This window comes from Pongo pygmaeus, chromosome 20, assembly GCF_028885625.2.
Source record: "Pongo pygmaeus isolate AG05252 chromosome 20, NHGRI_mPonPyg2-v2.0_pri, whole genome shotgun sequence".
Classification (NCBI taxonomy): domain Eukaryota; kingdom Metazoa; phylum Chordata; class Mammalia; order Primates; family Hominidae; genus Pongo; species Pongo pygmaeus.
In genome coordinates, this window is record NC_072393.2 from 62202270 (window position 1) to 62217405 (window position 15136).

Sequence of the window (15136 nt, forward strand, 5' to 3'; positions counted from 1 at the left end):
ATACTTTAGGTTTTATGGTACATGTGCGCAATGTGCAGGTAAGTTACATATGTATACATGTGCCATGCTGGTGTGCTGCACCCACTAACTCGTCATCTAGCATTAGGTATATCTCCCAATGCTACCCCTCCCCCATCCCCCGACTCCACAACAGTCCCCGAAGTGTGATGTTCCCCTTCCTGTGTCCATGTGTTCTCATTGTTCAATTCCCACCTATGAGTGAGAATATGCGGTGTTTGGTTTTTTGTTCTTGCGATAGTTTACAGAGAATGATGATTTCCAATTTCATCCATGTCCCTACAAAGGACATGAACTCATCATTTTTTATGGCTGCATAGTATTCCATGGTGTATATGTGCCACATTTTCTTAATCCAGTCTATCATTGTTGGACATTTGGGTTGGTTCCAAGTCTTTGCTATTGTGGATAATGCTGCAATAAACATACGTGTGCATGTGTCTTTATAGCAGCATGATTTATAGTCCTTTGGGTATATACCCAGTAATGGGATGGCTGGGTTGAATGGAATTTCTAGTTCTAGATCCCTGAGGAATCGCCACACTGACTTCCACAAGGGTTGAACTAGTTTACAGTCCCACCAACAGTGTAAAAGTGTTCCTATTTCTCCACATCCTCTCCAGCACCTGTTGTTTCCTGACTTTTTAATGATTGCCATTCTAACTGGTGTGAGATGGTATCTCATTGTGGTTTTGATTTGCAAAATTTTAACCACAGCATTGTGCTGCCTCCCAGGCATCATTGATCCCAGTGAGGCTTAGGAAGGTCTGTGTTGGATCTATGGGAAGATGTGGCTTGGTTCTGTCTAACGAGACTGAGCTAAGAGACTCAAAGAATCTTTCCTCTCCAGGATCTTGGCCTTTCTTTAACCAGCTACTCACCATCAAAATTCTGACCTGACCTCTTTACCCTGACTGATTAAACCATCCTTAGCTGGGCTGGGGTGCATCCATTAGAGGGCTGTGTCTTGATCTCCCTTTCTTCAGTTTTTCTGATAGCCGCCACAGGATCTGGCATAGAAGGTTAGAAGTGGTTAAGCACTTGAGCTGGAACAGCAACCTCTATTCTAGACTGTTGGTGTGGCTATGGGCAAGTATTTACTAACTGCACTTTTTTTTCCTCCTCTGTGAAATGAAAAGGATGATGATCGTGATGATATTGATGATGATGGTGATGACGATGATGATGACGGTGATGGTGAAGATGAAGATTATGATGATGGTGATGGTGGTGATGATGATGATGACGGTGATGGTGAAGATGAAGATTAGATGATGGTGATGATGGGGGGCAGAAAGGGTGGCTGGGCTGTCACTTGGTTTCTCTTTTTTGAATTGCCTGTTCTTTTCCTTAAAGATTTACCTGACTTTATGTATTTTTTTGTGTATATTAATACAAAATACAATTTGCCAGTTAATACAAAATCATAAATCTTTCTAAAATTTGGGATTTTCTATTTATTGTTTATGGTATTTGAGGGGTAGAGTTGTTTTAAAATGTATTAATGTCTTTTTATTAATCTTATCATTTGTGGGTGATATAAATACTTCCTATCCTGAAAGCCAACTATTTCCCTATATTTTCTTTCACACGTTAATGTCTCTTTTTACATTTTCAACTCGCTTATACATAATAAATCTTCATAACGTGATGTAGTGGTTCAGTTTTATCTATTGATACCAATTACTTCAACACATATATTGCATAGCCTATCTTCCCATACCAATTTTCTGGCACCATCCACTGGATGTGAAACACCCACCTGTTGCCTTGGTCTCTTTCTGTAACTTTTGTTGTACTTTATTTGTCGATTTCCTGTTACTGCTACAATATCATACCACTTTACAAATATTGAATATTGGCTGGGCGCAGTAGCTCCTGCCTGTAATACCAGCACTTTGGTAGGCTGAGGTGGGCAGATCACTTGAGGTCAGGAGTTCGAGATGAGCCTGGCCAACATGGAGATACCCCATCTCTACTAAAAATACAAAAATTAGCCAGGTGTGGTGGCACATGCCTGTAATCCCAGCTACTCAGGAGGCTGAGGCGGGAGAATCCCTTGAACCTGGGAGGTGGAGGTTGTGGTGAGCTGAGATCGCGCTATTGCACTCCAGCCTGGGCAACAAGAGCGAAACTCTGTCTCAAAAAAAAGATTGAATATTTCTGTATTACGTGGGTTTATAGTAATATATTTCCATATGCATTTTTATAGTTTTATCATGCATACTATTTTAATAATATTAAAGTTATTGCACAGTGCCTTTTAGAGTGTTGAGTATCGGGACACACATTCTCACGTTGTGTCACTGATTCTTGCTCATGGGAAATTGTTTCCAAGTGTGTCTTGTAGTTATTTTGAAGCAATGAATAAGGAACATTTTCACTTTGGTATGACCATATGGCTTCACTTGCAAAAGGTAACCAAAAGTGTTCAATTCTGCTTCCGGTAGGTTCATCCAAGTAGCCCTTGTCTCGGATAAGTGCGAGGGTTAGTGTGTTGGTTTCGTATTTTTTGTTTTACTATCCTTTCAGGAAATTTCTGGGACTGCCTTTGGCTTTCAATTCCTAATATTTTAAAATTGCTGAGAAACAATTGTCCTTTGGGGGAAGTGATTGGCTTACTTTCTCTCCTGGCATAGAGGTAAGGATTCTGTTGCTGAATCGCTAGAATTTCAGCACCTCAGGAATCTCCTGTGGGTGAAGAGCTCAGTTTCTGCATCTCACTTCGCCAGTGTCAATGCTTACACCCGTCCCTGCCTGAGTGTTGAGTCTCTGGGCCTCAAAGGAATCCAACTCATTTCTAACTCTGACCCTCCGACCGTGCCCAAAGCTCATAATAGCATGGACTTGAGAGGGAACACTCAGAATTCCATTTCACTTTCGTATACATGCCCTGGAGATTTCTTTAGTTTTGTTGAAAGTTCACCTTTCATTATTATATTGATGAAATTAGAGTTAATCGTGTTAGACATAATTATGCCAATTATAATGATGGTGAAATTTTTCTTTTAATTTCAGGAAATTCTGCAGGCAGTTATCTCTTTCTCTTTTGGATATATATTAGTTCTTTAATGAATTGCATCATGCCTTATTTCATTCTGGCCGAAACTGAATTTCCCATCCTGGCTGAATATTATATCAGTTAGATCATGCCTATTAAGAAGTCCACTGGTGTCCAGGCACCGTGGCTCACACTTGTAATCCCAGCAGTTTGAGAGCCCGAGATAGGTGGATCACCTGAGATCAGGAGTTCGAGACCATCCTGACCAGCATGGTGAAACCCTATCTCTACCAAAAATACAAAAATTAGCTGGGCGTGTTGGTGGGTGCCCGTAATCCCAGCTGAGGCACGAGAATTGCTTGAACCCAGGAGGCGAAGGTTCTAGTGAGCCGAGATTGTGCCACTGCACTCCAGCCTGGGTGACAGAGTGAGACTCTGTTTTAAAAAAAAAAAAAAAAGTCTGTTGGCAAAAAGTTAGAAGTTGCATCTTATCCACATGTAACAAATATGTAGTTAGAGACCCTTTTGATAAAGCCTATTCACAAGTATTCCCTAAAAGCTTACTCAGAAGATAAAATTGTTTCTTCAGATATATTTTTTAATTGCAGGAATTTATTTTCAGAAGGCTTTTTTTTTGTTTAAACGGAGTCTTGCTCTGTCGCCCAGGCTGGAGCGCAGTGGCGCGATCTCGGCTTACTGCAAGTTCCGCCTCCCGGGTTCACACCGTTCTCCTGCCTCAGCCTCCCAAGTAGCTGGGACTACAGGCGCCCGCCACCATGCCTGGCTAATTTTTTGTATTTTTAGTAGAGACGGGGTTTCACTGTGTCAGCCAGGATGGTCTTGATCTCCTGACCTCGTGATCTGCCCATCTCGACCTCCCAAAATGCTGGGATTACAGGCGTGAGTCGCCCCACCTGGCCTATTTTCAGAAGTTTTTTAAACAAACTGGAAATTGTCTTGAAATGACTTGTCAACTAAACAAGAACCTTTCTGAACATTTTATTAGCAAAAAATTGTAACCAAAATAAATGGTATTTTAATTTCTTTTTTATTAAAAGATTTTCCCCTAGCTTTATTGAAATATAATTGACAGGTAAAAATTGTACATATTCATTGTGTTTGAAATGATAATTTGATTATACATAAGCATTGTGAAATGATTACCACAACCACATTAACACATCATCACAATTACTTAACTTTTTGTGCTTGCGTGGGATAAGAACACTTAAAATCTACTTTCTTCACAAATTGTAAGTAAACTGTACAGTAATATTAAATATGGTCATCTCATTGTACATCAGGGCTTCAGAATTTATTCATCTTATTATTAAGAGTTTGTACCCATTGACCAGCATCTTTTCATTTCCTCTTCTCCCAGCCCCAGGCAGCCACATCTCTACTCTCTAATTCTATGAGTTTGGCTTTTTTAAAAAAAATTCCATATACAACTGAGATCATATAGTACCTACCTTTTCGTATCTGGCTTATTTCACTGAGCACCACGTCCTCCAGACTCATCCATGTTGTCACAAATAGCAGAATTTTCTTGTTTCTTATGGTTGAGTAATATTGAAATGACAGTTTTATAACTTCATCATTTCTTCTATATTTATTAGCTGACATTTTAATGAGGGAAGAAGAATTTTATTCACTTGTTCGTTTATTTTTTTCTGTCTGATTTTTAAAATTTTTCCTTTAAGTTATTGGGGTACAGGTGGTATTTGGTTACATGAGTAAGTTCTTTGGTGGTGATTTGTGAGATTGTGGTGCACCCATCACCTGAGCAGTGTACACTGCACCATATTTGTAGTCTTTTGTCCCTCGCCCCCTCCCACCCTTCCCCCCAAGTCCCCAAAGTCCCTTGTATCATTCTTATGCCTTTGCATCCTCACAGCTTAGCTCCCACATATCAGTGAGAACATATAATGTTTGGTTTTCCATTCCTGAGTTACTTCACTTAGAATAATAGTCTCCAATCTCATCCAGGTTGCTGCAAATGCTGTTACTTCATTCCTTTTTGTGGCTGAGTAGTATTCCACCATATAAATAAAAGTAGAACTACCATTTGATCCAGCAACCCCACTCCTGGGTATCTACCCAGAGGAAAAGAAGTCATTATATGAAAAAGACACTTGCACACGCCTGTTTATAGCTGCACCATTCGCCATTGCAAAATCGTGGAACCAACCCAGATGCCCAGCAATCAACGAGTGGATGAAGAAACTGTGGTATATTTCACTTGTTCATTTCGCCAGTATTGATTCATTGATTCTCATTTCATTCTCAGGGTTATGTTATTGTAATTATTTAGTCTGGTATTCAAATTGATCCACATTCGGCAAGTGGGACCCACTTCAATTTCATTTTCATTTCAAGATCCGGTGACACGTCCCCATCACTGATCCTTTTCTTTTTTCTTTCTTTTTTTTTTTGTTTGAGACGGAGTCTCGCTCTGTCGCCCAGGCTGGAGTGTGGTGGCGCGATCTCGGCTCACTGCAAGCTCCGCCTCCCGGGTTCCCGCCATTCTCCTGCCTCAGCCTCCCGAGTAGCTGGGACTACAGGCGCCCACCACCACGCCCGGCTGATTTTTTTGTATTTTTAGTAGAGACGGGGTTTCACCATGTTGGCCAGGATGGTCTCGATCTCTTGACCCCGTGATCCGCCCTTCTCGGCCTCCCAAAGTGCTGGGATTAAGGGCTTGAGCCATCACTGATCCTTTTCTTATTTTCTGGGACTACAAGATACTCCAGGCTCCTCTAGTATTTCCCTTGCCCCAGCCCTGATTTAGCTATTTCTTCAAGGGGTCTTGATTCCTCTTAGTGTAGAATAATATTTAAAATTCAAGATCTAGGTACCAGTTCACTGACTTTTGATAAATGTATATGCCCACATACTACCAACCCAGTCAAGGTATGGGATGTGTCCACATTCCTAGAAAGTGTGCATTCTTCAACAGTCAATGTCCCTTTCTAATCTATGAAAACGTGTTTGGTGTTAAAGCTTAAAACTAATAGTCCATAAAACTGTGATTCATCAGTTTATTTTAAAAGCTATTTCTCCTGCAGGTTAATAAGAAATACATTACAGAAATGCATTGTTGCTTATGATCCTAACACTGTAGGTGCCATTTTGTTCTATTTTTAACTTTAACTTTACAAAATTCTGAAATCTACATACTGTGTTTGTTAAGGACTGGAACGATAGACATAAAATTCAAATGTGACTGTGGATGAATGGATAAAGAAAATACGGCACATATACACAATAAAATACTATTCAGCCTTTAAAAAGAAGGAAATCCTGTTACTTGTAAGAACACAGATGAACCTGGAGGGTATTCTGGGTTTTTTCACTAGTCTTTCCATTTTTTTTTTTATTTTTGTGGATACAGAGTAGGGGTATATATTTATGGGGTACATGAGATATTTTGGTTCAGGCTTGCCATGTGTAATAATCACATCAAAATGTATAGAGTATCCATCACCTCAAGGATTTATCCCTTGTGTTATAAACAATCCAATTATACTCATTTAGTTTATTTTTCTTTGTATTTTAAGACAGAGTCTCACTCTGTTGCCCAGGCTGGAGTGCAGTGGCACCATCTCAGCTCACCGCAACCTCTGCCTCCTGAATTCAAGCGACTCTTCTGCCTCAGCCTCCTGAGTAGCTGGGATTACAGGTGCACACCACTGCGCCTGGCTAATTTTTGTATTTTTAGTAGAGACGGGGTTTCACCATGTTGGCCAGGCTGGTCTTGAACTCCTGACCTCAGGCGATCCGCCTGCCTCAGCCTTCCAAAATGCTGGGATTACAGGTGTGAGCCACTGCGCCCAGCCTCTTTTAGTTATTTTGTAAATGTACGTTAAATTATTTTTTACTATAGTCAACAGGTTGTGCTAGCAAATCCTAAGTCCTATTGTTTCTATTTTTTAATACCAATTAACCATCCCCACTTTCGCCCCAAGACCCCTCCACTACACTTCCCAGCCTCTGGTAATCACTCTTCTACGCTGTCTCCATAAGTTCAATTGCTTTAATTTTTAGCTCCCACAAGTAAGTGGGAAGTTTGTCTTTCTGTGCCTGGCTTATTTCACTTAACGACTGGAGGACATTATGTTAGATGGAATAAGTCAGGCACGAAAAGACAGATATCCCATGGTCTCACTTATATGTGAAATCTAAAAGAAATTTGATCTCAGAATTAGAGAATAGAGTAGTGGTTATTAGAGGCTGAGGAAGGTAGGAGGAAGTAAGGAAATAAGAAGAGGTGAGTTAATCAGTTGAAGTCAAGAGTTCGAGACCATCCTGGCCAACATTGTGAAACCCCTTCGCTACTAAAAATACAAAAATTAGCCAGACGTGGTGGTGGGCGCCTGTAATCCCAGCTACTCGGGAGGCTGAGGCAGGAGAATCACTTAAATCTGGGGGGTGGAGGTTGTAGTGAGCCAAGATAGCACCACTGCACTCCAGCCTGGGCAACAGAGTGAGACCCTATCTCAAAAAAAAAAAAAAATTGACGGAAGGAAGGAATTCATAATAAATGTGGGTTTCCATGTTAAGCAAAAACATTTGTGGTAACCTCTCTCTATATCATTAGTAAAACACTTATTTCTGCCTAAAATATAATATGATTGGATTAAGAATGTGTGGCCTTTCCCCACACTTCCCCCCCCTTCCTCATGGCCCGCTCCCGATGGTCGCTGTCTCTTCGGAGCTGTTGGGTACACCTCCCAGACAGGGCGGCCGGGCAGAGTCGCTCCTCATCTCCCAGACGGGGCGGCCGGGCAGAGGTGCTCCTCACTTCCCAGACGGGGCGGCCGGGCAGAGGTGCTCCTCACTTCCCAGACGGGGCGGCCGGGCAGAGGTGCTCCTCACTTCCTCCCAGACGGGGTGGCGGCCGGGCAGAGGCGCTCCTCACCTCCCAGACGGGGTGGCCGGGCAGAGGCGCTCCTCCCTTCCCAGACGGAGTGGCCAGGCAGAGGCGCTCCTCCCTTCCCAGAGTGGGCGGCCAGGCAGAGGCGCTCCTCACCTCCCAGACGGGGCGGCCGGGCAGAGGTGCTCCTCACTTCCTCCCAGACGGGGTGGCGGCCGGGCAGAGGCGCTCCTCACCTCCCAGACGGGGTGGCCGGGCAGAGGCGCTCCTCACCTCCCAGAGTGGGCGGCCGGGCAGAGGCGCTCCTCACTTCCCAGACGGAGTGGCCAGGCAGAGGCGCTCCTCACCTCCCAGAGTGGGCGGCCGGGCAGAGGCGCTCCTCACTTCCCAGAGTGGGCGGCCGGGCAGAGGCGCTCCTCATTTCCCCTAGGGGGTGGCAGCCAGGCAGAGGCGCTCCTCACTTCCCAGATGGGGCAGCTGGGCAGAGGTGCTCCTCACTTCCTCCCAGACGGGGTGGCGGCCAGGCAGAGGCGCTCCTCACCTCCCAGACAGGGCGGCCGGGCAGAGGCACTCCTCACCTCCCAGACGGGGCGGCTGGGCAGAGGCGCTCCTCACCTCCCAGAAGGGGCGGCTGGGCAGAGGCGCTCCTCACTTCCCATATGGAAATGGGGAAAGGAAGGAGAGATCAGATTGTTGCTGTGTCTGTGTAGAAAGGGGTGGGCATAGGAGACTCCATTTTGTTCTGACTAGGAGAAATTCTTCTGCCTTGGGATGCTGTTGATCTATGGCCTTTCCCCCAGCCCCATGCTCTCTGAAACATATGCTGTGTCAACTCAGGGTTAAATGGATTAAGGGCGGTGCAAGATGTACTTTGTTAAACAGATGCTTGAAGGCAGCATGCTCTTTAAAAGTCATCACCACTCCCTAATCTCCAGTACCCAGGGGCACAAACACTGCAGAAGGCCGCAGGGTCCTCTGCCTAGGAAAACCAGAGACCTTTGTTCATGTGTTTATCTCCTGACCTTCTCTCCACTATTATCCTATGACCCTCCCATATCCCCCTCTCCGAGAAACACCCAAGAATCATCAATAAATACTTCATAAATTAAAAAAAAAAAAAAAAAAAAGAATGTGTGGCCTGATGTGATTAAGGTGGGAAGAGTTACCCTCTTCAATAAAAGCCTCTTGCCCATGGATGTCACTCCAAAACCAAATTATTTCAAAAGGTTTGAAGCCAAAAAAAAAAAAAGCCGAAAAAAAAAAGCCACAATGGATAAAGGTAAATTCAATTTTATGTAATTTACATTTCTAAAAAGGGCAGAGAGAGCAAAGTCTATTGATGGGTGCAGCAAGCCAACATGGCACATGTATACTTATGTAACAAACCTGCATGTTCTGCACATGTACCTCAGAACTTAAAGTATAATTAAAAAAAAAAAAAAGAAAAGACTGCTTTTACAGTGAACAGGGCCTGGGGATCAGAAGCCACCGACGCCAACCATTTAGGTCAGGTTCTGTGACACGCCTACAGGGACAGGGCATGGAGAATACAGCCCTCGCTGACTGGGATGTTGAACGACAGGTTTATTTAAACACAGAAGATCCTTAAAGTACTGAACTGTACATGAGAGCGGGCAAGGAAATCTTTACCACTGTCTTAATAGAAGCCAGCGGAGCTACTTTCTGTGAAAAGATGCAATTGGGAAAGATGTGGAAAGTATCTAACACCCAAACCAACCCCACGAGTGTGCCGGCAATCCTAATACACTCTTCTCTAATTCTGAATGGAAGAACTCCTCTCCCAAGACATGAGCATGAATGCAATTCCAGGCTGAAAGATATTTTGGGAGAATATTGCAGAGGCAAATCAACCCACTGGGCTTGGTGGTTTCCACGACTGAGGCCACCTGGTATTCCCAAAGAGAACATAAATTTTGTTCATGATTTACTCAAAGCAGATAAAATGCAAAAGATGTTAGGGATCAGTGCTCCATGAACATGGGTCCATAAAATTACAAGCTGGAGACTAACTACTCCCATAAATGTGAGTCTATTTTAAAAGGAATTATATAAGAAAATAAACCAATTAGAATTATGCAAGAAGAGATAAGCATTTTCTCTCTGCATGCATATGTGTAGATACGGTATGTGTGTATACATGCACATACGTGTGGCAGATTATATTATAGATCCCGATCAATGAAGAAATGCAATGTGCAAGGATTTGAATTAATATATGCATCACAACATAGAGTTCTGTGTTTCTCAATTTGCCTTCACGAGACAAAAGGAATTGAGAACTGCCTTGGCTTTGAATATGAAAGAAGAGAATCCAGCCATCACTAGAGAATGATTACTATGGAGATGATTAAATTAAAGACTAGTAATTTCATCACATTAATGTAATCAAATCCTTTTCCCCCCTACCTCCAGTCTCCCACTTTTACATTCTTATCCATGAACTCTGATCACCTATCATATATTTAATACAAGAGGAACCCATTTTTGAACATTTTTCAAAAAGAAATGAATGTCATTTCATTTATGTTGTGATGTAAGGGAAATAGTAAGATTGTAACAATAGCTTTTACCTTTAATTTTAGATGCTATAACTAAAATGAAAGCAGGACTTTCACTGGCTGACTGATTGTCTGGAAACAGTTTTGGGGTTTCTTTTCTAAGCTTCTTAATTAGAATCTTTACATTATGGAGAAAATGTTTTTGAGAGTTGAGTGTGGTCTGTGGAGTGTCCTATTAGTACCAACTTCTGAGTAGGTTTAACTCACATCTTTTACTGAAGTGTGAAAAGGTGTTAAATTTATATTAAAAAACTATTTGAAAGTTGCACCATTCATTTTAGAGGAATTTTAAATGTCACCCCAATTTTTGAGATTTTAATTAATTTTCAAATTTTAATCAATAGGCATAATATTCAAGATCTTATCTAAAAATTATTACATGGCAATATTTTGTCCTTGTTAATTAAAAAATAACACTGAAAACACAATTGTCTTCCTTCATGGTAAAAACTTATCCAATAATAACAATCTCAATGATGGCAGAATTAAATCAGAATCTGATCGGATTAGAAAGGAGGGGGAGGGTGTGGCTAAGGTGGGTGGAGAGACCCTCTCCTATAAAAGCCCCTGGAAGCCAGCTCTCACTCCAGATCTGAGCTGTCCGCAGACGCAACTGGAGGCCTCGGGAGAAACTCCAGAAGGAGAGGTGAGTTCAATCTTATGGAATTCATTTTTACAAAAGGCGTATGAGAGTCTAGGGGAATGCAATAATTTCTTGATTCCACAAGTGTTGTCTGAGGCCAACTCCATGACAGACACACTGTATTTCTGGAGAATGGGACCTCTGCCCTGGTAACAGTTAGGTAAGTCTTAGATTTTCCATACCAAGACTAGAGAAATGACAATCTCCATTTGCTTGCATTTCATCAGAATCTGGTAGACTTTCTGAAATGATGGACAGAGGTTTGGTGGCTGCATTATTAAACGTAAGGTTCTCCTATGGGTTTGGTATTGTTTTCCTATTCTCCCCTTCCCACAACCCCTGGCAACCATCATTCTTCTCTTATTTTCTGATTTTTTTTTCAGTATTTGTTCCTTTTAATACAGAAAGAGAAAGGGAAGGAAATAAAAAGCAAAATTTGTTTAAATTACTATTGCAGAAAAGATCTGGAAGGATGCTGGGACCTACCTCTTCCAGGATGGGGATTCATTATTTATTTAATTTTTTTGAGACAGGGACTCGCTCTGTCGCCGAGGCTGGAGTGCACTGGCTATTTTATGATTCTGTGAGATCAGTCAACTCAGATTCCACATAACTGAGATAATACAGTGTTTACTTCCCTCCGACTCACTTATTTCACTTCCCATAACACCCTCGGCCTTCATCCACATTGGTGCAAATGCCAGGATTTCCTTCTTTTTTATGGTAGAATAATCCATTGTATATATCACCATTTCCTCATCCATTTTTCTCCCACAGACTCTGAGGTTGTTTCCATGGCTATTGTGAATAACGCTGCAGAGAACCTAAGAGTGCAGATATCTCTTTGACATGCTGACCTCTTTCTTTCATGTATAAATGGAGAAGTAGGGTTGCTGGAACACAGGCAGTTCTATTCTTCATGTTTTCAGAAACCTCCCTACTATTTTCTGTAGTGGTTGTACCAATTTTCTTTCCCACCAGCCGTGTGCAAGGGTTCCCCTTTCTCCACATCCGTACCAACACTTATCTTTTGTCTTTTTGATCATAGCCATCCTAGCAGAGGGGGGTAATATCTCATGGCGGTTTTGTTGCTGGAGGGCTCAGGATGTTATCTGGATGCCAGAGAGACCCCAGTCCCAGCCAATTTCCAGGTTCTTGATGCTGTCAGGAGAATGAATTCAGGGATGAGCCAGAATGAAGTGAAAGGCAAGAAGCTTCCATTCCAGAGCAAAAGTAGACAGTTAGGAGAGAAGTGTGGGCATGATTCTGAGAGCTGGTGGCGTGCAAAGGAGTTCGGGTTTTCTATTTTTATGAGCCCTTCTAATTAGGATGTGAACTAATCATTAGGTTTTCTAGGAAAAAAGCAGAGATTTTTTAGAATTGGGGAGGTACCCATTTTGATACTACATATGGGCATGCTGGGGTCAGACGTGACACTGCAGAGTGTGTGATTTAGTGTGGTGATGACCATGGTAATTACCGTGGTAATGGTTTCAACCTGCTTAACTCCCTCCTGTTTTTGTAGCACCTCATCAGCCCAGGGTCCCCCTTGTCCTTGTAATTTTAATGACAAGTGGCTAATTTTAACAGCCACCGTTTTGGTCTCATGTGAAATTGTCACTGGAGACGTTCTTGATTCTCTTGTGAACACACAGGATTCCTGTCACAGTTTAAATTGCATTTCTCTGATGGTGAGTGAAGTTGAGCTTGTTCTTCAGTACTTGCTGGTCATTGGTGTGTGTTTTCGAGAGAAATGTCTACTTTGGTTTTTGCCCATTGGAAATTGGATTATTTTGGCTTTTTTATCTTTTTGTTATGGCCTTGAAAAAATTCCTTATATATTTTGGATATTAATCCATTGTCATATATATGGCAGTTTGTTTGTTTTTTTTTTTTTCAGTTCTGTTTTTTGCTTTTTTTTCCGCTATGCAGAAGATTCAGTTTTACCTGGTACAACTTATTTGTATTTTGTGTCTTGTCCTTTTGGTGCGCTCTCAGGTTTTTCAACACATCCAGTTTGCACAGTTGGGGAAGTAGAAGGACTTCAAATGGACTCCAGCACTGTCCAACAGAAACATAAGATAACCCATATATGTAATTGTAAATTTATTTTCTGGTAGTCACATAAAACATAAGAAAACAAGCCTAATGAATTTTAACTCAAAATAGAATCATTTAACATGTGAGCAACTTTAAACGTTCTCAAGCAGATAGTTTACATTCTCTTTTCCCCATTATGTCTTCCAAAATAAGAGTGTATTTGGCTCACAGCACATCTCCATTCAGATACTCTCCATTTCAGGTCTCAGTAGCCATTTGTGACTGGTGGCTACCATATCAAAGAGCTAAGTGTAGACTCCTTTACTATTTCAACTCAGTCTTTCGGTGAATCATGCCCTTTATTCCAATGGGTGTTACAGATATTAGAAGTTCAGGGCCTTCAGTCATTGACATTTGGATTCATGTTGTGTCCTCATCACGAGCAGTAGTGATTTTAAGTATCGTGCCATGATAGCTCTATGCTTGTAAAGATAAAAGTCCCAAGCACTATCAGCTGTTCATTCAGCTCATGGAAATTCTAATACCATGTTCACTTTTTTTTCCTATAGACATTTGCCATGGCTGAACACTTCAAACAAATCATTAGATGTCCTGTCTGTCTAAAAGATCTTGAAGAACCCGTGCAACTGAAATGTGGGTATGTCTGCTGCCTCCAGTGCCTCAATTCACTCCAGAAGGAGCCCGATGGGGAAGGTTTACTGTGCGGCTTCTGCTCTGTGGTCTCTCAGAAGGATGACATCAAGCCCCACTACAAGCTGAGGGCGCTGGTTCCCATCATCAAGGAACTAGAGCCCAAGCTGAAATCTAGTCTAACAATGAACCCAAGGATGAGGAAGTTTCAAGGTAAGGAATGTACATGACCTGCCAAAACTCATAAAAGGCACTGGGCAAACGACTTTCAAACATTTCTTCATTAAACACAGGCAGTAGCTGATATCTAGCATCTCAAACGTGCATGCTTCACACTCAACTGCAGTTCTTAGCTTTGCATATAGATTATCATGAAATCTGTGCAAGTTTGTACAATCCTTTGGAGAGCAAGCTACTGTCTTCTTTCATGTATCATATGTGCTAAATGGAAAAATAATTTTAATCCAATTATCCACTAACTGATTTCGAAAGGAATTTCTAATATGAATCAGGTGGACTTATTACAATTATCGTATTCATGCAATCTATAGATAAAATTTAACCTCATCAGGTGGCCAAACAAGTTTCCCCAGGAAATTTTGATTTGGGAGAGAAAGGAGAATAAAAGTGAAAGTGAATAACGTACTTAAGTGTTTGCAGTAAAAAGGCAGAGGGAGTCTGTAGTGTGTGTGTTTGCTGAACTGCTGCTGCTTATTTCCACAGTGGATATGACCTTGGATGTGGACACAGCCAACAACTATCTCATCATTTCTGAAGACCTGAGGAGTTTCCGAAGTGGGGATGTCAACCAGAATAGGAAGGAGCAAGCTGAGAGGTTCGACGCTGTACTGTGCGTCCTGGGCGCCCCTCGCTTCACTTCCGGCCGCCATTACTGGGAGGTGGACGTGGGCACCAGCCAAATATGGGATGTGGGCGTGTGCAAGGAATCTGTGAGCCGACAGGGGAAGATTGTGCTTTCTTCAGAACACGGCTTCTTGACTGTGGGTTGCAGAGAAGGAAAGGTCTTTGCTGCCAGCACTATGCCTATGACTCCTCTCTGGGTGAGTCCCCAGTTGCACAGAGTGGGGATTTTCCTGGATGTAGGTATGAGGTCCGTTTCCTTTTACAATGTTAGTGATGGGTGCCATATGTACACATTCCGCAAAATTCCTGTTTGCGAGCCATGGCGTCCATTTTTTGCTCATCAACGTGGAACTCAAGATGATCAGAGCATCCTGAGTATCTGTTCTGTGATCAATCCAGCCAGTGCCAGTGTCCCAGTTTCTTCTGGGGAAAGGCAATCAACATTTGCACATAACCATCTTTAG

The 15136-nt window shown here is 42.2% G+C and overlaps 1 protein-coding gene across 1 annotated transcript; it reads left to right on the forward strand.

Moving 5' to 3' along the window:
• The first annotated feature begins 13735 nt into the window (after nucleotides 1-13735).
• Nucleotides 13736-15136, forward strand: LOC129021116 (ret finger protein-like 4A). The gene is made up of 2 exons (XM_054466165.1): nucleotides 13736-14021; nucleotides 14532-15136. The coding sequence occupies exons 1-2, from the start codon at nucleotides 13736-13738 to the stop codon at nucleotides 15134-15136; spliced, it is 891 nt and encodes a 296-aa protein (XP_054322140.1).